The sequence below is a fragment of the Aythya marila genome, assembly GCF_965140915.1.
Source record: "Aythya marila genome assembly, chromosome: 4".
NCBI lineage: Eukaryota > Metazoa > Chordata > Aves > Anseriformes > Anatidae > Aythya > Aythya marila.
The window spans coordinates 68,650,457-68,672,277 of NC_139045.1; the positions used below are offsets into that span (position 1 = coordinate 68,650,457).

The window sequence follows — 21,821 nt, forward strand, 5'->3', positions numbered from 1 at the left end:
AAAGGACTGTTGGATTATGTAGGAAGATACTAATGTGACATGCTTAAAGTAAAATGGCACTATCACTATTTTGTTTACTCATCTACACTCCCTCCTTTCTGTTACTGTCTAGACCAAGATTTCATGCAGGCATACCTCATCAAACCCAGAATATTACGGATTCTATCGTAGCAATTAATTTTTGTCAACTAAAGTGAAGTAAGAGCTAAAAGAGACTAACCTCATCTCTGTGCTTTTGACAAAAGACCAAAAACTGAGATACTGCATCGCCCTTTCTGCTTCGTGGAGTAGATGCTGGAGTTTTCTTTCTATTGAGAGGGGAGCCTATCCCTCTTTTGGATTCTGCCTGATCAGATGACTTTTGAGGAGTAGTATTCTTAGTCCCCGACTGACTGCTTTCTTGCGTATCATCAGTGGCAGACAATTTTGATGTCCTTCTCCTCCTCTTGTTAGGAATGCCAGACTCCTTCATTGATTTCAGATTTTCAGTCGTTTCTTCGTTTGAGTAAGATGACTCATCTATCTCCTCTAACGGCTCCACAGCAATGCCAACTTCCTTTGCCACTCGAGGATTAAGATGAGGTCTGTCCCTAATGTAGATGAAGGTGTACTTTGCCTTCCGTTCTTCCACTGTCATGCTTACTGCTTCACTTGCTTGCTTAACACCCATCTCCCACTGTGGCCGCAGTTTCCCTGAAACAGGCTTTAACATCTGCAAGATAAGAAGACTGTGTGAGAAATTTGCTCGCTTTTGATTACAGAATACCAACAGTAACAAAAAACAATTTCAAGAGACTAAGTGTAATGTACAATTACAATTCAGACACTCAAATGGAATTGTATTCGATAGTACTGATACCACGTATAAATCAATGACAAAGCAGACCAGTACTCAATTTTAATAAGTAATATTTATTAATATATTTAATAAGTAATAGTTATCAGTGATAAGCCATCCCATGCTCCACATCTGTATGTGAAATATAAGAACATGAGACTGTAAAACAAGCCATCTTAAAAGCTCCCTAGAATATCTGTTTACATCTATACATACTCATAACAGGAAATTTAAAAGAAATGCACATCTTGCCTTATTTGGAAGCTTCTTACCTTTATTTTCTCTGCTTTAGTGAGGGCTTGTTTTGCACTTTCCTGGCATAATTGTTCAAACTGGTCTTTTTCTTTGAATGGCACAAGGCTCTTCTCAAATATCCAGGCTCGCTCTGGGGCGTCTCCAAAAAACTGAACATGATATTGACGAAAGCTCTTTTTCTGTCCTGAAAAATAATTTAATAAAGTATTTAAGATCCAACTTATATTGTTCTCTGTACTTCTTATAAGCTGCTAGTTACCACAATGACCAAAATACAGTACAACTGGTTTACCTTTCAAAAACCCAGTTACTGGATTGAAAGTCTCCGAGTTAAGTTATTAAGTTTGACATAAAAGCTGACCTGTTTAATACAAACAAAAATAAGCTTCGCTAAATTAACTTAAGGTTACAATCATCTGTCAGTGCTTTCTATGTATATTAACTTATATGTAAGCCTGGATCTTTCTGAAAATACTACATGTGAAAATCAATACAAAATTCAGATTTTCAAAGCTTGGATAGCCTGTGCACTAAGCCTCATCTGCAATCTACGTAAATCATAACTTTTAAATATTCTTAAATACAAACACACACTTCAGCTGATTTTAACAATTGCAATCACAACTTCATCTTAACCAAGCTTTTAAGGAATCAAGGCAAGAATGGAAAAGGATTTGTGTGGTGGAAGGGAGAGTGGGAAGATGAGAGAACAATTCTGAAATCTAGACAAGAGATATCTTTCTAAGATCAAAAAGAGGAATACTGGCTCAGTGTAGTAAGAAATAGGCATACGACCTTCCCCTACTAAAGATCTCAGCTATTCTGCAGGGAAGGGGGAAGAAAACACCTTCAAAATTCATGGAGGATTTCAGAGTTAACAACCAACTTCTACGTGGCAGATGGCATAGGTAAGAGAATCAGACTTGAGAGGTCCTTGAGCATCTCCTTCCTAAAATCTTGCAGATTTGTTGTATGCTAAGTGTTCAAATTAAAAAAAAAAAAAAAAAAGTTTTGCTGTGATGAGCTACACTTTTGTGGTTGTCAGTACTGCTAAAAAGGATCAGCTACCTGCCCTACATGCCCTACAGTATTCTGTATACAGTTCTTCAAGGTATCACCGTATTAGTATGTCTAAGATGTAGTCTGTGAGGAAGAGGAAATCAGGGAAGGATTTCTGTGTGGTAAGAACAAATAACAGTCGTGGTCATCTGCAACAGATGTTTTCAAACTAGGTCTAGATTTTGCTAGGTTATTCACTCACAGCATACCTTCTGATTTAGTCAGCAAATACTTCTAGCTGATTGCCTCATACACTATTATTACAGTGTTTTCTAGACTTAGAAAGAACTCTCTTTTTGCAATTACTCAGCCAATAATTATGTTTCAAGAGGTTTGATCTTGCCTCAAGATGTGGCATCTGGAACAGTAATATGAAATCAACCTAATGAATGCTATGAGCCTAGGTTTAACTAACCATTACAGCCATATATACTACACACACGAGAGCTACAAGAATGATAATGACTCATTTGAGATCAGGTATGAGACTCAAGAGGAATGGCATAGGTAAAGGTCTCAGGACTGTAGGTGTCCAAGACACAATCCAGTGGCCTAATACATGCTCCAATAAGGCACAGCAAGGAAAAATTCTCTAACAGTAATTACTTTGTCCCATCAAGAAAATTCCACTTAACTAGGGACTACTGAGCTCCAATGAACTAACCTCGGATAAAATAAAGGATACATTTTGTATTTAACCAGGATGTCCTAGCTGCTGACAGAGATAGCACATGCTACATTTATGACCACCTGTTAAAATCTGCCTTTGATCATACAACAGCCCAGTTCCTAGAAGACTCACATGCTCTCTTCCTTTTGCAATATAACACTGGATGGCTGTAACTGCCTAATTAATTAGTCTAAATAATAGTGTCTACCATTAGAAAAATTGAACCTATTTTTGAATCTGCAGGTATCTTCTGTGGTCTGAATGAGTAACAGCACTCCTGGATGAAATAAAGGCCATCACTGTGGATTGCTAAATACCAAGCCACCATTTTGGGCTCACAGAAGCCCACAAACCACAAGCTGCTGGGGTTCTGGCAGAGCTTTCTGCAGGACCCACCACTGTTGTTGGTCACTCGCTGAGGAGATCACCTCAGGTGCATGCCTGCTCTGCAGCAGAGCAAGGGACTGTGGTGAACAGGGGGGTTTCCTACAAAGAAGGTTCAGGGAGTGCTGTGACCAGGGTGGGCTAACAGGGCATGGTGTGGCAGTTTGCATGGTTGGGTGTGCAGGGGGAATCATAGAATATCCTGAGCTGGAAGGGACCAACAAGGATCATGGAGTCCAACTCCTGGCTCAACACAGGGCTACCCAAAAATCAGACCCTTAAGTCTGACAGCATTGTCCAAATGCTTCTTGAACCCCAGCAGCTCGGTGCCATGACCACTGCCCTGGGGAGCCTGTCCCAGTGCTCGACCACCCTCTGGGTGCAGAACCTTTCCCTAACCCCCAGCCTGACCCTCCCCTGTCCCAGCTCCATGCTGTTCCCTCGGGTCCTGTCGCTGTCGCCAGAGAGCAGAGCTCAGCCCCTGCCCCTCCGCTCCCCGTGAGGGAGCTGCAGGCCGCCATGAGGCCTCCCCTCAGCCTGCTCTGCTCGGGGCTGAACACAACAAGGGCCCTCAGCCGCTCCTTATGGGTCTTCCCCTCCAGAGCCCTCACCATCTTTGTAGGGCTCCTCTGGATGCAACACCATAGTTTTATGTCCTTTCTGTACCGTGGTGTCCAAAACTGATATGCCAACCGGACCCAACCCACAGGGATGCCTGCTGCCTCCCTGAGTACGAGACGTTGCTGGAAAAGTGACTGGCCTGGCATGGCCCTTTGATTATTGTTTTCTCATGCTGGCAGTGATGAGGTAGCAAAGAGAAGTCTAATAGCAATCAAATGGGATTTCAGGGACTTGGGGCAATTTGTTAAAGGATCAGGTGCACAAGCAGTGTTTTCCTCTATCCTTCCAGTTGCAGGGAACAATGGTGAAAGGCAGAGGCAGACCCAGCTGATCAACACGTGGCTCCAAGGCTGGTGTCACCAGCAGAATTTTGGGTTTCTCAATCATGGGGGGGTCCACACAATACCAGGCCTGCAGGTGCTGGATGGGATCTGGCTTTCTCAGAGCAGGAAAAGGATTTTTGCGCAGGAGTTAGCAGGGCTGACTGATAAAATTTTAAGGTAGATTTGAAGGGTGAAAGGGGTAAAACCAGGCAAGCCAGTGATAAGCTATCACTGAGAGAAGGTCTCATGGGTGAAGTGGTGACTGGTGACCATCTTGGCCACAGTGACCATGAAGTAGTCGAATTTAAAATCTTTGGTGATAGGAGGAAAACTGCCACCAAAACCTCAACCCTGGATATGAGGAGAGCAGACTTCAGACTGTTCAGGGAACTGGTTAGTAAGGTCCCCTGGGAAGCTGCTTTTGTAAACAGTTGGGTCTGTCAGTGCCGGTCAGTTTTTAAGTACCACCTCTTAAAAGCACAGGAGCAGGCAATTCCAAAATCTCTGAATCCAAGCAGGTGGAGTAGGAGGTTGGCTTGGCTAAACAGGGATCTTCTAGAGCTTAGGTGGAAAAAAGTGTATGGCCACTGGAAACAAGGTCGGGTGACATGGGAGGCCTACAGAGGTGCTGTTTGCAACTGTAGGGAGAAAATCTGAGCAGCCAAAGCTCAGTTAGAGCTGAAGCTGGCCGGTACTGTGAAGGACAATAAAAAGGGCTTTTAAAAATATATTAACAGCAAATGGAGGACCAGAGATAACATTGGTCCATTACTTGATGAGGATGGTCACCTCACATATAGGATAGGGATATATACAAAGCAGAAACATTTAATACCTTCTTTGCCTCCATTTTCAACACTAATGATAGGCTTTGCGGGTCCCAGAGCCCTGAGATGGAGGACTGTGACTGCGAGAATGATGAACTTGCAGCCAACCCCAAACCTGTGCAGGATTTGCTGCTCCAGCTGGATGCAGGTAACCCTATGGGGCCTGACAGGATACATTCCAGGGTACTGGAAGAGCTGGCTGATCTCATCGTGAGACCTCTCTCAATTACGTTTCAATGGTCTTGGAAGAGGTCTGGAGAGGTCCCAGTTGACTGGAAGCTGGCAAACATAGTTCCTATTTTCAAGAAGGGCAAGAAAGAAGACCCTGGTAATTACAGGCCTGTCAGTCTCACTTCAGTGCCTGGTGATATTATGAAGAAGATTATTCTGGGAGTTATTGAAAAACACCTGAAAGACAATGCAGTCATTGGTCATAGCCAGCATGAGTTCATGACGGTAATGTCCTGTTTAAAGAATTTAATTTCCTCTTATGACAAGCACACCCACCTTAGTGACTAAGAGAAGCTAGCTGATGTAATCTTTTTGGATTTCAGAAAAGATTTTGATACTGTTTCTCACAGTATCCTTCTAGACAAAATGTCCAGCATACAACTAGACAAAATCCTAATGAAATGGGTGAACAATTGGCTGATGGGTCAGGCTCAAAGGATTATAGTAAATGGGGTTACATCAGGCTGTCAGCCAGTCACTAGTGGGGTTTCTCAGGACTCCATTTTACTGACAGTTCTCTTTAATGTTTTCAAAAATGACTCGGGTGCAGGACTCGAAGGTATGTTGCGTTTGTGGATGACACTAAACTAGGAAGAGCTATTGATTCCCTCAAGGGCAGAGAGACCTTGCAGAGAGATCTGGACAAATTAGAGGGCTGGGCAATCACCAACTGCATGAAGTTTAACAAGAGCCAGATTCTGCGTCTGGGATGCGGCAGCCCTGGCTGTACGTACAGAGTGGGGTGTGAGAGGCTGAAAGGGAACTGGTGGTTCTGGTTGACAGCAAGCTGAACATGAGTCAAAGGTGGAGGTTCTTGGTGGAGGTTTATACCTATGTACTTCCTGAAGGTCAGAGCAAGCCCCAAATCAACTCCAGAGTAAATACCTGAAATGCTCCTCATATATATATATTATTTCAAAGAGATGGAATTTATTTTAAAGTGTGTGGGCTCCTCTTTCTGTTAGCACTCCACAGGTTCCACTCGCAGGTATGACATTGTTTGTTTGTTACCTAAATTTGTTTTTATAATTTCCTTTAAAAAGCCACCATGCTTGATAATGAAGCATGAATCTTGCTCCTTTCAAGGAGCAGAATAATTTAGTTAGGAAATAAAACAGCTCTATTTCTCTCAAAATCCAGCTCTTCTATGTCACAGTAGACTAAATAGTCAAAGACTACAACAACAGGGACTGCCTGATCAACTCTGAAAGACTGCTGCACGAAATATTTGCCCAAGAAGTCTATAACAGCCATTTTAGCAATTTCACGGATTTTGAAAGGGATTTCAAGAAACCATTTAGTTTACTATCAACATTGAGTCTATCTATAATCCTAGAGATCCTCCTTCAATTTGTTCTTAAAAACCTACTGTGAATGAGATCACACAATCTCTCCAGGCAACTCATTCCAGCATGTCACTATCTTTTTCACTTCCAAGTCGTTCTTACTATGCAGGGTAAATATTCATGGTTACAAAACTGTCTTGTTCTCAGAGTAAGAAGAATTTATGTTTTTTCTTCCTTGCACGTAACTTGTGTTATTTAAGGCCAGTTAATGTGCTTCTTCTTTAGCTCCTCCTTGTCAGCATAAAGAGCCCCAGTTCCTTCTGTTTATCCTCTGTTCTTTATACGTAAGTGTAACTTTGGTCTTCCTGCAGGGAAAACTACATGGCGTTATTATGACTTTCAGATTCTTTTCTTCAGAAATGCAGCTTTCCACTCGTTTCCTAGCATGACTTTTTACCACTGAAAAAAAATATTTATTCCTACTGAATTGCATTTTTTTTCAGACCACACCCTCAAAGTGCCAAGATCACTATTATTTCTAGTCCTACATGTTTCTAGTCCCTCCATGTTGGTGGAGAGATTTGGTTCCATCAAATTAGCGAGGGATGATTTGAAAAGGTGCCTAGAAAGCTGGCTGGGCCACTGGCCTCACAACTGCTGCAATCAGAGATACAAAGTCCAAACAGTGGTCTGTTACTTGCACTTTACTAGGACAGATCCTGTTTAACATCCTACCAAATGACCTGGACCAGAGCAGAGGGCTCCTGGGGAATAATTCCAGTCAGCACCCTACAGCCATGAGGAAAAACTTAACATGCTTGAGAAACAGGCTGACAGGAACCTCATTAAGTTCAACAAAAGCAAACACAGAGTCCTGCACTCAAGACAGGATAAGCTGACACCGCAGTACACAATGGATGCTGTCTGACTAGAAAGCAGCTATGCAAAAAAGATGTGGGGTCCCCGTGGACATCAAACTGAACATGAACCAACTTAACCTTGCATAACCTTGTAGTGAAGAAGGCCACATACTTGTAGAATATACAAATGGCAAGAATATAGCCAGCAGGTCAGATAAACCAAAGAGGCTTATTCCTCTCTATTCAGCACCTATGAGATCACATCTGGAATACCGTATCTAGTTTTGGGTTCCCCAGTGCAGCGAAGACACTGACATATTACAGGCAGTCCAGTGGAGGGCTAACAAGGTGATTAGGGAGCTGGAGCACAGTATGTACACTAAGATGTTCAAGGAGCTTTTTAAGTCTCAGGAAACCAAAACCAAAACCAACTAAACCAGAGCAAACAACCCACTGAACTTTAGAGAGATCTTACTGCTGTCTTCAGCTGCTTAATGAAGAAGGATACAAAGAAGACTGAGCCAGACTCTCCCTGGATTCACACAGTGCTAATACAAAAGGCTGTGCAATCCCCATCCTTGAAGACATTAAATATTTCACGGGACAAGGCCTTGTGCAACCTCGTTTAGCTTGGAGAACTTGTGACTTGTGACAACCTACATTACTTTATCATTCTACAGGCAGCACAGATAAACTTTGAAAGTTTCAGAACAGAGTAAGAAACTGCAAATGAGATGAAGAAATTGGTACAATTTCTACTTAAGAATTACATAAACACTCAGTAGTGCCAGCATTAAAATCAGCTAATGTCTGTAGATAACTATTGATTCTATGAATCATAGAAAATGAAGCTGGCTGAATTAGGAATTGCTTTTAGTAAAGCATCATCACCAGGAGCATTTAATTCCTATTAGCTTTCAATAAAATTTTTAGCCCGTGTCGCTTCTCCAAACATCACCATAAAACCAAGGGGAAGTATGTACCAGCAAATAATTTTTTAATAAAACTTCAACCAATTTCACAGATCACAATTTTGATATCCTTCAGAGAATGTTCAGAGTTACAAAATAACACAGTGAAAAAACCTCAAGCCATCATATGCTCAAGAACAGTGCTTGCATCATTTTAACATTCTTTCTGACAGCAACAAACCGGTTCAGTTACTGATACAATGGAACAGAAAGAATGAAGAACAGAACTTTTCCAAAATAATGTTTATATAATCATGAAAGGAATCTGGATGTTTGTAGGATCGCTGACATACCTTTTAGTTTAGTGTAGGCATGGAGAACAGGATCAGCAGAAACCATACATGGCCACCATGGGAAACCGGACACTTTTGACCACACTAGATCTCCTATGTTATACTTCAACAGATGGACTTTGTCTTCTTTGATGGTACTCTGAGTCAAATCTTTCTTAGCAGGAGCCTTAAAAAATGAAAAAAAAAAAGAAGAAAAAAATTATCACCATGTTTCTCCTTCGGATATGCACTTGGATTACCAAACATCACACAAAAAATAAACAACAAACTACAGTTTGTATTCTGTTTAAATATCCTAGTTAAATGTACAAACATATACAGTGGTAAATGGAAAGAGGAAAGAGAAATATGATGCTAGAAAAGGGTTATAGTGTTTTCTAGCAAACAATAATTATATTTCTTGTGTAATAAAGACTAAGTCCCAATTCTTGTTCTCTCACAGCATAAAATTCCCAGTTCCACTTCTGTTCTTTTCAGCTTGAAATATTGGCAAATAAGCTGTAGTTTGCCTTTATCTTTTTGAATAACTGCCGAGAGATCATCAGGAAGGCTAACTCTAATTTCAACCACATTAAACGGAGCACCGACTGATGGAAAAGCCAACCTCCCTTTGTATGGAACATTATCAGTTAAGTGCTATACAAACAAAAATTCTGTTTGAGGTTAGAATCTAGAATAGACTGAAATACCATCTTTATGTCTGAAGAGTAACTACATACATAACTAGTCAAGAAAACAAAATTCTGCACCTTTTAGCTCTATTTCGACATAGTAAGGAAAGCATGACAAGAATCCTTCCTCACGTCCTTTTGCAAGTTTTTTGTTTGTTTTTTTTCTATTCCAGTTCTAGCAGTAGAAGTGTGTGTGTCCAGCTGGTCCTCTAAAGCTATTCTTGCTGTTGGAAAACTATTACACAACTATTTCCCGTTCAATGGATAGATTTAAATTCTACAAGGGAGTTTTACGCTCTCCTGTGATAGGCACACGTTTTTATAGCATCATAATGAAATTCAGCAACACAGACATTTGTTCACAAGCTAGAACTATTTCACATTTGATGAAGCTAGTTACAGTCTGTCTTTTTGCCTTCATCTGTTCTATTTGATGTAAATAACGGATGCCCTTATCTTTTCAGACATGAAGACTGGATGTACAGAAGCACAGAACATGTCTCATTGCAGCTACCTAGGCATATTTTTATTTGCTTTTATCTTTTTCCAATACTATATGTATGCACAACAAATTATATCATTCATCTTTTCTAGTACCAGCTCAAGAGCTTCAGGCTTTCAGTGGATTTAATGCTAGAGAAGGAACGAAAATTTGTTTTAATTAATGGAAGTGGCAAGAAGAAAGAAGGTACACTGCTAAAAGGCTGGAAATCAACAATATGGAAATGTCAGGTTACCTTGTATGTAGATTTTTAAATCCAGAGAATGCTACTATGATTAACCGCACATTATTTTCCAAGCTCAAACAACAATCTTTGACACACTCTAACAGCACAGAGATTTTTTAATATTCAGACCCAGAGGTACATCCAGTTAGAAAGACTAAAGCTTACTGTCCTGAGCAACTCCTTTCCTCAAAGCTTTTGCTTTTAAAGCTGCTCCTTGTAAACACACATGATGCTATGTCATCTGATTGCTAGGGACAGTTACTCATCTAGTGATTCAGCTTTTCTGATGAATTCAGGCTTGGTTCATGTGCCTCCAGCAAGAGCCATGTTCCCATGTCTCAAGGTTTGGCCCTCTAAGGAATCTGCAAGACCATCAGAAAACCCCTCCCGCTGAGTTTGCCTCAAGTCCAGCAGTCTCAAAAGACCTACAAGATTCCAAGCAGATGTGAAAAATCAAACGCTCCTTCTAGCAGTGAAACATGACATGAAAAGTTAAGCTTAAAGGCTACAAATTAAGAAATACATATGCTGAGAACAGATCCGGAAAAACGTTAATCCTAACACACACAAACCGACTTCGGCATTGAAACAAAATAGATGGGATGCAAATATTTTTCAATGAGCTAAATTTTCAGAAATGTGAAAGTTATTCAGGATGCTACGTCTCATTTTTAATTTATGAGTCCCAGTATTCTTCAGAAAGTGCAACTAGGCTGAAAAGATTTACGACTACAATCTGAGAGGGAGCTGGCTGGAATAATGAAAAGGCTCTAGCAGTGCTTCTTCCTGCAGTGGAATCTGAAAGGGACGGCAGTACAGGGGTGAATATTGCATTTCAACACATCTACGAGCACCTCACAAATCTGAAGAGCTCTGTTACCGGAATGGATCATGATAAAAACTTGAAAATGACAGCCCCCTGATAAAATCTGCAAATCGATGTAGCATTTTCTGTATTTATGCTTTCTTTTATTAATAACATGCACATGCTTTCAAAGATGGCAAGTACAGCCCAGAATTCTATATACATAATTTTTTGAAGACCTCTCATATGAGGCTATTTCTAAACAAGTTTTCCACCCAGTCTCCTGATGGCACGTATGCTATTGTATGATGAGAGCTGGAGCTTCTTTCATGAGATATCTGCACTCACTGATATTTTTAAGAAAGGGAAATCACCGTTGAAGTTACAAACTGGTAGAGAACAAGTAATTGGACTTCCAGGTGTTTTTACTTCAGAAGAAAACTGGAATTGCTGTTTAGGTGAATTTTGATTTAATAACTGAGATACCCAGATCAACTCTTTCTGTGATGACACTTAAACACTTAAGGAAGCAAATTAAAATGCAAGACTCCTGGTTTAGAGCACAACTATAAAATGAGGAAAAGAAGCTCAAGCAAGTCATACTATTTTAAAGTAATTTCTTCTCCTCAATTTTTGCCTCTAACAATATCTTTTTTTTTTTTAATTTCTTGATAGTGTTCTAATTTCCTATGAGATACCCTACCCACAAATGCCAACAAAAAAAAGTCTGTATGGCTTTCCCTGCTGCAGAGGAGCATAGATCAGTCTTTACTTACTGTAATTGCTAAAATAAGTCCGGCTTGCCCTGTGTTACACCCCATTCTGCTACCTTCTCCTGTAGTTTTGACAGAAGTAAACACACACATTTAGTTGCAGAATTTCCCCAACTTCTCCTTCATTAATTATTATTAAGCTCTGCAGCCTTTCAGATAGCTACCTCCTCATCCACCTTCGCCCCAGACTTCAAACCAGCCACACTGAACAGGAAGGAGGAAACAGCAGGGTGATGGTTGGACCAGATGATCTTAAAGGTCTCCTCCAACCTTAATAATTATATGATTCTATGAGGAAACAGCCAGGGAGCTTCTTTCTTTTCTACTTTGGGCAAGAATTTCAGTCTGGGTGGCTTTTTTCTTTCTTTTTTTCTTTTTCAAACACTAGACTGCAGAGAAGTTAACCAGACAGGATGGCTGAAGCCTGGGTGATGATTTCAGACCACATGGACCAGTCCCAGTGCCGTATACACAGACCATTTGACAGACTCCATGCTCCTCAGTATTGCAGACGTTGGTTTCAACAGAAATCCCTGGCTCTCTGGATTAGTAACCTAATGAAAGACTTGCTCTGAGCGACAGCTAGACAGAACTTAAGTTTATGTTGTCTGGGGGGACTGTGGGGTGTGGGATGGAGAGATTTAATTACCATAACTGAGTTTTTCTGCAAGAAATTATGCCTTGAATAGTACCAGCATCCTTAAAAATTCATCTGGGACAGCAACGCAATAGGCTGAGAGAGACCAAAAAAGAAAGGAATATTTAACATGCTTTGCCTCTTCCCTTAACATTTCCAAGATTTGTTTGTCATTTCTCTCAGCACTTTCTCAAGCGATGAGTGACAGGCAGATTGACAGGACTTTCTGACGATGCTGTCAGCATTCAACCAGCCCAAAGAAGTGTAAAGTGATGGTTTGGTCACAGAAAACATTTGTATTTAATTAACTTTGCCTACAGCTCATCAAAAGAATTCATCCAGTTTTCACTTAATTCTGGTCTGACTAATATGAGGAGATGAACATACTGTGTGTGATGGGTACTTTCAAAGCTTAAAATCATTTTTGAACAACTCCAGAGAGTAATGCATTTAAGAAGAGCACTTACTGAATACAGAGCTTTACAGTTGCTTGTAGACTATGTTACGAAAACACTGTGATCAGTTTGAAGTTGGCAAAGGACAAATGTAGCCCTTTCTTGAAACCACTTCGAAGGCATACTCGGTGATGCCAGACTGAGATAAATTATCTGCTTTAAAATGATCAGTGGTGAAGAGTAGAGGTACTAACATAATAATTATCTATTTTGTGTACTCGTGCATGCACGTGCAAAGAATTATAACCCCTCAAACTTACTGCAAATTACATGAAGCATCAAAAAATAGTATTTCACTACACAAACTTAGAAAGCTACAGAAATCATGAAAAACTTCATCTAATTGTAAATTATCAAAAGGGGACTAGACAAAAAACACTGCTGAAAACTGGTGGAGAATTTAATATTGGATAAGAAAAAAAAAAGAGAACAATTCAGACAGATGAAGAAAAAAAATGTTCTCTTCTATATCATAACGGGAAAGCACAAACTGAACAACTTGCAGATATCTTCCCTTCTGCCTTCATTTTCAATTCGGTTTGTATCAAAGTAATATCAGTTTGTAATTCTGTATCAAAGAATTTCTCCTAGCCTGCACTACAATCCGCTATGCTACAAATATGCAGACTGCTGAAGGTCAGCCTGCACTCCAGAATAAAAATTGACTAGCATTACAAAGAAACTAGAACAAAACAATCAAGGTTCTGGAATGGAACATATGCAGTTAAAATGTACTTTGAATCAAAATAAAAACATACAAACATAGACAGTCAATCCTTCAATATGAAAAAGACAACATTGCTTGCTGACCAAGACCACGTGTTTCCCTGGTGTTGCTATCTACTTGTGCTGTGTTTCATCTACTAATACTCCCATTTCTCTCATGGACTTGTGTAATAAAAATAGAAGTAAAAATGTTTTGTCTTCTCTTGCCTCTCTATCAGGAAAGATGGTGAACTAAGGAAGTGGCTGTAGGACAAACTCCATTCCTTTGAGACGTTCAGGAGAGCTGGGAGCTTGTCTGGAGAGCAGGAACAGAGCAGAAGAGACTCTTTCTGTAAGGTTGCTCTGTCACTTAACTTCACCTATGACTAAGTGCATTATAAGCAAACAAAAGACAAAGAATTTATATTAAAGGACAAAGATTCCAAACTTCTTTTCCTTGGGAAACAACCATCACAATTACACTGTTAGTAAAACTGCTATTGCTTCCTGAAAAAATTAAGAATGTAATTTGACAAAAGACAAACTACTGATCAGTCTTCAGGCAAAAGAACAGAGGGATGCTCCTCTCCTAATGCATTTTTTCCTCTCATTTGGGACAGAGGAATGGCTTCTTCTCGTACTGTGACTGAGGGCAAAAATCTTACGGAATCAAATCACCTCAAAACCCAAACTTATACTTGACTAAAATCAGTGCAAATCCCTCAATCGACACCTCTCCAAACGGTCTATTGCTCTGAACACGTTCAACACCCTCACAAAATATGCATTGTGTTGTGTAGTAAGGTAAAGACTGAGGGGAAGAGGACAACAAAAGCTCAGATCAGAACAAGAAGATGGACAAGTTATACTGGGGGTTGTTTTGTTAGCTTTTCAAATGACTAATTGTTTTATAGTAACCCAGAGATTTAACTAAACCCTGCCATGTTCAGTTTCTAGAACAATTATCTTCAAATTATCCTTTCTTCTGTTACTAAGCACCTGGAAAAGGGGGATCAAAATCATGACACTGTGAAGGATTACTTCTGAAGAAGACACTATATTTGATTCTTTCTGGCACAACCAGGACTTATTTATCTTTATTCCATGTGCTCAGTTGGTGAAGCTATCAAGTAAGAAGACAAAAAAGGATGAAAGAAATCACTGCTCTATCTGCAGATCCCCTAAAACTTTTCTGTGATGGTTGAGGCTCTTCAAAATCAAATACCATTTTAGTGGTGGTAGGTTTGTTTCCTCCATTTCTTTCCACAAACTCATCTAAAGCAGCTGATGGACAGCACGTTGCCTTTCATCACACAGGACACACCCTCCAGGATGGTAAGAAAGTCGAAGACAATAAAAAATCCACTTCAGTTTAGTCATGAATTTGTAATGTAGATCATAGATTTTAAAATACGATAAAAACTCAAATTTGTATTTCAAATCCATCACTAAACTTCTGGTTACATTTCAATTTTTTTTTTTTTCTGGCTTCGGTTCCCTCATTATCAAGTCTCAAGCAGATGAGATGTTTTTTAGATGCTTTTACATTTAAAAACCAATCTGTCTATCCAAATCAGCAATCTCCCTTGACACAAACACAACATGAGCAAGTATTTTAGAAATACTCTTAACACAGTATCTTACTAACTAGGATACAACCTTTTTTTTTTTGGAGCGAAGAGTTGAAGAGAAACAGATCCAATCATTCACAGATAGATGCAGTGAGACGCAAGTTCTGGAACATTTCCCAATCCTCAATCGTTCTGCAAACGTGGAGAGCAGTTTCGTGCAGCAGCTCTGCTGAATTTCTGCATTTACATTTAGATGACCTCTTAAATCATAAGTCACTGGTTTCCCATTGCAAGGTTCCATGTTTCAGAAATCAGTATTTAAATTAGATGAGAGATTAAATTCAGAGAGTATTACAAAAAGACTTCTGCCTACATCCAACTTCTCTGGCCTTTCCCCATGCTCAGAAGTTGAAATGTTGTATCTCAGAATATGACACAGCAGAGACAGAAGATGCTATACAAGTCTGGAAAAGCAGGACTGCAGAGCTGGGAGGAAGTTTAGCACAGGAACCAATTATTTCTGCAGAATTTCCGTAAAGATGTCACGTAGGACAGCAGAAGGAAAGCTGAATCATCTCAGCATACCTAGAGGTTTTCAGAAAGCCACATCCATATGTGTTGTGTTATCTGCATGTATAACGGTTTCACACATGGTTCAGATTAGAATCTGAACCAGAGCTTATCCTTAGCACCCTCATACACCCTTGTAGCGTTCAGTAGGTAAGAGTTCTCCCACAGCACTTTCTGAGTAGATATCCTCCTCTTGGTAGCTCACAAACATCCAAGGGAGCACAGGTAGATGTCCTGAATCCTCCTAATCTTGGTAGAAAAAAACAAGCCCAGGTAATCCTGACAGTTGCCAACTACATTTCCAGAACGTTGTTTTCTGGTGTTTCTTAATCTCTACAATTTTTTTTTGCAACACGAGCACGTCTGAAGTCTAGGCTTAAAAAAAATAAATGCTGATTTGGCATAGAGGGCCTCTGTTAGTTAACTTATAATTTGATATAGTCTAAATACCACTTTCCTTTTTGAGTAGATCTTTGAATTGAATCCTCATACATAAAAGCAGGCACAAGAGGTTTCCAGTCAAGCAATTTCCTTTATGCTGTTACATGTAACAAGTAGGCCCTCCTCTTCTAGAGATGAAATGCAAAAAAGAGTACCAATTACCTTGATTTGGCAATGCTGAAGCATATTCCTGAAACATGCTTTATTTTCAGCGTAAAAGATGTGCAGAACACCTGGGAAACCCCAACGAGGAATACCCCAATCCCATATGAATAAGGTTGGTCATCACAGTAAAACATCATCAAGCACATGCCCAAAGTGCTACAAGATTTAACATTGAAAATTATTTTAGTTCTTTGCAAGCATCCTCAACATCCATTTGAGTTTACATTTACTTACAAATATAAATGCATATCTCAAGTTTTTCTATCACTGGGTACTTTGAGGCCACGGATTCACTTCCCTTCTTCACTCCAGCACAGCAGGGCTTGCTGAACAACCGTCTGGGCAAAATCCAGTTTTCCCTCTCATACCAGGCTTCTAAACTGAAGCATTTTACAAACTCCCTCTTTGTCAGAGAAGAATTCATTCCTTACTATTGACAAGTTACATTTTTAGCTGCTGTCCATTTTATGATGCCCGAGGAAACAATTCTGTTAAGTTTTCCCTAAAAGCAGTTACATAAACGTTAGCCTGGCTGGGCCTATTTATTTACAATAGGATAACTGAACAATAGCAATGGGCAAACCGACAATTAGTGTCTGTGAACAAAAGACTTTGGAGGTCCTGAGGTTCACGTGCCCTACATGAAATCTACTCCAGAACAAGGAAACTCGTAAAGGAGGCTGACACCAGTGTTACACGACAGATAAAAATATTTTGCTTTGGTTACTTTGTGTAAAAGTTACTACAAAGCATCTTTCTTTCTTGACAAAAGGGGGCTGTGAGGGCCAGAAATGACATCTGGTACGGATCACTGAAGTTTCCCAAAAATCTCTCTGTAAATCTGTCCAAGTAGCACAGCCCTGAAGTGAAGATCTGACTCTCAGCTCAATGCAAAACTTAGACATGCATTATTCTGCTTAAGCAGAAAACTGAGCAGAAAGTTTTCTTTCAACAAAAAGGCTTCACTGTAGCCTGGACCAAAGCAACAAGATAACCAAACTCCTCACTGCTCCAGCCAGTAACAGCCAACACACGTGTGGAGATGAGATGACAGCGTTCGTTTCAATCATGACACCACCAGAGCAATGACTGGAAATAAGGAAATTACCAGGAAAAAGAAAAAAGAAACAAGCAAGAAATGTCATTAACTTCCCAACTACATGTATGTTATGGCACACCATCGGTCCCTGAGGTGGAACAGGAAGAACTTATTGACCACTTTGCCTGCTCTACCCTTTCCACACCAGTGTCCAAAGACCTAAATAAAACAAAAACAAGTCCTGGAACGCACAAATCAATGATGAGTACAAAATAACATGACAACTGGCAAACCTTCTCTGAATCAGTTAGATTCCTTTACATCTGCCAGCTCTTGAGGAAAAGGGACGGATAGGCCATGCATGTGATGGAATGCCCAGCAATAAAAGCTGGGGAAGGGAAAAGAGAACTGGGGCTCGTTATGAAAACCTCCGTCCTCCTGACCAGCTGCATTGCATGTCAAGGTGTGCTTCCAAAGATGTGGCTGAACATCGCTCACTGATGGGAAGCAGGGAGGAACTGCTTTCTTCTGAGTAAGGGGGTGAGGAAGGGTTGTGGTGGGGTTCAGCTGTCCAGCTGGGTGAAACCACCACAGTCCCTTTTGGTGCCCGACGTGGAGATTGAAGGGTTGAGATAACAACAGATTCGACCAGAGCATTTTAGAGGGACCTTACAATTCTCAAATTTGTTTAACAGTTGCTGGTTGCAGTGTTGGCTGCTTTGCTCTTAATATTGTTCTGTGTGATCCTGTTTTATGTGATCCGTGCCATATTCTCTCTCAGATCTGAGAGCTCGTTAAAGGCTGTGCTTGTTGTTTGTTGTTTTTTTTTTTCAGCTCGCTGTGCTGTAAAGCACTGGCCTGGAGCCTAATCTGGGATTTGGGCCCTGCATTGCTCTCATCTCCGTACTTCGGGAACCATCTCTTGGAGAACATTAACAACTACAGTCTCGTTTTTTCTCCCCTGGAAGTCAGCTGCTGGAGGTTGGAGGAGGTACCTCCTCCTCCTTTCCCCCTGGGCTACTTGCAGTACCTTTTGGGTATCTTGAATGTCCTCGGTAGGTGAACTGCAAGGAAATACAGAGCCAAAAGGGGGTCTCCTAGGAAAGTTACTGCTCTAGTCAATGCTGGGCAGTCCTCCAGAAGGAACAGAAGGGCTGGTATGCCTGACCCTAATGAAAAGTCTTCTGCTTCATATTTTCAAGAGTGGGACCCTGCCTCCAGCCAGCTGGAGGAAAGGGACAACTGGACTTACTGGACTGTGTGGATCTGATGGCCTGGCACATCAAACCCATAGGAGCACAATGCTCTGGTGGACACCGGTGTGCAGTGTACCCTAATGCCATCAGGCCACCAAGGGGCAGAACCTGTCCAAAAGGGTACTGGTGGGCTTTTGGCACAGCTGCCTTCAAGACAGAGAAGATTACGCAGCGGGCTACCCTGCCTGGCCTCTCAGAAAACCCTTCTGTTGTGGGGCTGCTGAGGGTCGAAGACCAGCAGGGGCCAATCGCTGCTGCAACAGTGCACTGGTAATGCAAACTCTTCTGAAAACTGGTTTTGGTATAAAGCAAAGGCAATAAAATGGCAGGATGGACATCACCATATCCCTAAGGATGTGCTCATTAAGGTAACAGCTACGTCCCCACTAACTACCAAGAAAGAAACACAAGTTTTCCTAGGATGTTCAAAGGGAGAATCCCCTCTACACACCATGGAACCTACGCTGCATGGAGTAAGGGGGTAACGTTAATTACAAAACAGGCTCAAATGGGGAAGCCAACCACCCAGGAATCCTAGAAGAGTTCATGGACTGGCTAGAAGGCAGAGATTTTGGAGTATCATCTGAGGAGGTAACCCGTGCCCATGAGGCACCACCATATGATGAATTATCAGAAGAAAAAAAGCATTATGATTTTTTCATTGGGCTGCTGCACTGAGGCGAGACATCGCTACCCGAGTGGAAAACATTGATATAAAAGTACTGCACGTAGGCACTCATGCCCAAGAAACACACTGCTGAAGAACATCAGGATCAAGAGCAGGTACACCGGGCTACAAAAACTGAAGTGGCTCAGGTAGATGTGGTCTGGGAACATAAGGGTGAGGTGTTTGTAGCTTGATGGGCCATGAAGTATCGGGACATCTGGGGAGAGATGCCACATACAGGTGGACTCGTGATCGAGGGATGAACCTGACCACTGAGGCCATCACAGGAGGTCTCCCATGAGTGTGAAACCTGTGCTGTGATCAAGTGAGCCATGAGGGCAAAGCCTGGAATAGGGAGCCAGGATTTTGATAGGGTGAGCTCTGGCAAATCAACTCCATTGGACTGTTACCACAAACCACCAGGGCGAGCACCACGCACTCACTGTGGTGAAAGCAACTACTGGGTGGCTGGAAACATACCTGATAAACCACACCATTGCCTGAAACACCAGCTTGGGCCCAGAAAGGCAATTTCTGGCATCACGGTACCCCAGAGAGAGCAGAATCAGACAATGGGAGTCACTTCCCAAGTAACCTCATAACCTGGATCAAGAAGGCCAGCACGGACTGGGTGCATCACGTCCCCTGTCACCTGCAAGCCTCTGGAAAGGTTGAGAGATCAATGGACTGAAAGACTACACTAGGGGCATTGGGTGCTGGGGCATGGAAATACAGGGATGCAAAGTAAGCAGAAGCCACATGGCTAGTTAACACCAGAGGATCTGATAACCATCCTGGTCCTGCTGAAACAACTCCCTGCACACCGCAGGAGGAGCTAAAGTCCCCGTAGTGCACACAGGGAAGGGGCTGGGGAAGGCAGCGTGGGTTGTTCCTGCCTTGGGAAACAGCAAACCCACTCATGCCCAAGGGACCTGGGTGCTCTTGGTGGGTGATGCAAAAGGACGGGGATATCACGCGTGTGCCTCAAGGAGATTCAATCCTGGGAGAAACTAATCTTGGTCTGGGTTACTTGCTGTAGGAAGACACTGCAGAACCAACGACAGGTCAGCTTCACAAGCAGCTGGGTGAGTGCAGCAATGACTTGAGCTAAGCTGGTGCTGGCAGCCAGCAAGCTGCTTCTCCTGTCCTGAGGCCTAAATCACTGCTGGCTCTTATGGACAAATTGGGAGATGCCCACAGGACAGGAAGACAATCTCTGTGTATGTGCTAAAGGACAGGGAACAGTCCTGAAGAGTATATATACAGCTGTATGCTGGATGTAACAACAATCAGATGATATAAGTGTAACGAACTACGTAGAACCTGAACATGACACCAGTGACAGGGAGTAAGGGGCAGAGGTTGCAGCTGGAAAAGTTCCACGTTTCAGAAATCAGCCTTTAAATTAGATGATGCTTGCTCCTGAACAGCTGATATGCATATTGGGGCCCTGCTTCCCACGATGTGGCCAAACATTGCTCACTGATGGGAAGAAGGGAGCAACTGTTTTCTCTCTCTCTTTGCTTCCCCCTGGCCTTTGCTTGTTTTTTTTCCTCTCTTCATTTTCCCCTTAATGAAATTATCCTCATCTTAACCCAGGAACCTTCTTCTTTTCATCATACCCCTCCCCCTGCTGGTTGTGTTGGAGTTCAGCTGTCCAGCAGGATGAAACCAGCACAAGTAGCAGCCATGTATTTTAGCGAAAAAAATCACCTGAGGGCCCTGCTTCACAGCTAACCCCTACACGAGCAGCCCAGGCTCAGAAGCAGCATATTCCCATTGCTCAGGGTCACTGTCACTGGATGCTGAATGCAAAGCTCTAGGAATCAGACCCATCTTGATCAAGCTGGCTCTGTAAAAACTTTAGAAAACTCACACCTGTGTTTTACTACCCTCTGTAAGAGATGGGTGGGAGAGGAATGTATAGATCTGATCTGGGGTCCAGGAATCACAAATTTATTAGAGTATTTCTGGATACATGAAGATCCGAGTTAAGGATTTTCAGGTACTTCTGTGACAAATCTTTCTGCCACCATGTTTTCAAGACATATTGTACAGAAAACAGGCACAGAAACAGTCAAGAATCAACCAAATGCTTTTTTTTTTTTTTTTTTTTTTACCATTAAATATAACATTATAGATAATGTGACAGAAAATACATAGAGGCATTGTCATGCCACTGTATACATCCACAAGATATCTTATCTTGAATGCCTTGTACTGTTCTGGCCCTTCATTCTCAAAAAAGGAGACAGTGGAACCCAAAGGGCATCAAAGTTCTGAAGAAGGATGATAAGAAGGAACATTCTGGATTAGCTTCTCTATGTAGAAAAATGGACTGGGACTCTCCAAGCTGAAGGAAAAAAATGACCACGTTTGTGAGAAATCTATAAAGCTATTAGTAAGAGAGATGTTTGTTCACAATCCCTTCTTCTAGTATTATGAGAAATATCATCAAGAGAAATAGGTGGCAAGCCAAAAAGGAAAAAGAACGGGTCCTTAACATCATATGTATCTTGCTCCATTACAGGATGTCACGCATGCAAAAAGTTCATACTGGCTCAAAAAGCAGCTGAGCTTTTCTTCCACGAATTCAGCCATCCACAGCTATTAACTTCAAAGTCATCACCACAAGCTCTAGAAACCTCTGAGTCACAAGCTGCTGGAGGCTGTATGTCCTAAGAAAGCACTGCTCCGTGCTTTGCCATCCCTATGCCTTT

At 41.5% G+C, this 21,821-nt stretch overlaps 1 protein-coding gene across 3 annotated transcripts in view; it reads right to left on the reverse strand.

Moving 5' to 3' along the window:
- Nucleotides 1-21,821, reverse strand: part of NSD2 (nuclear receptor binding SET domain protein 2) — an 80,131-nt gene that overhangs the window by 38,566 nt on the left and 19,744 nt on the right. For all 3 annotated transcript variants that reach the window (XM_082759031.1, XM_082759030.1, XM_082759032.1), the window contains exons 3-5: nt 8,619-8,784; nt 1,111-1,277; nt 221-712 (exon numbers count right to left, since the gene is read on the reverse strand). In XM_082759031.1, the coding sequence (XP_082615157.1) occupies nt 221-712; nt 1,111-1,277; nt 8,619-8,784 (825 nt within the window). The remainder of the gene's footprint in view (nt 1-220; nt 713-1,110; nt 1,278-8,618; nt 8,785-21,821) is intronic.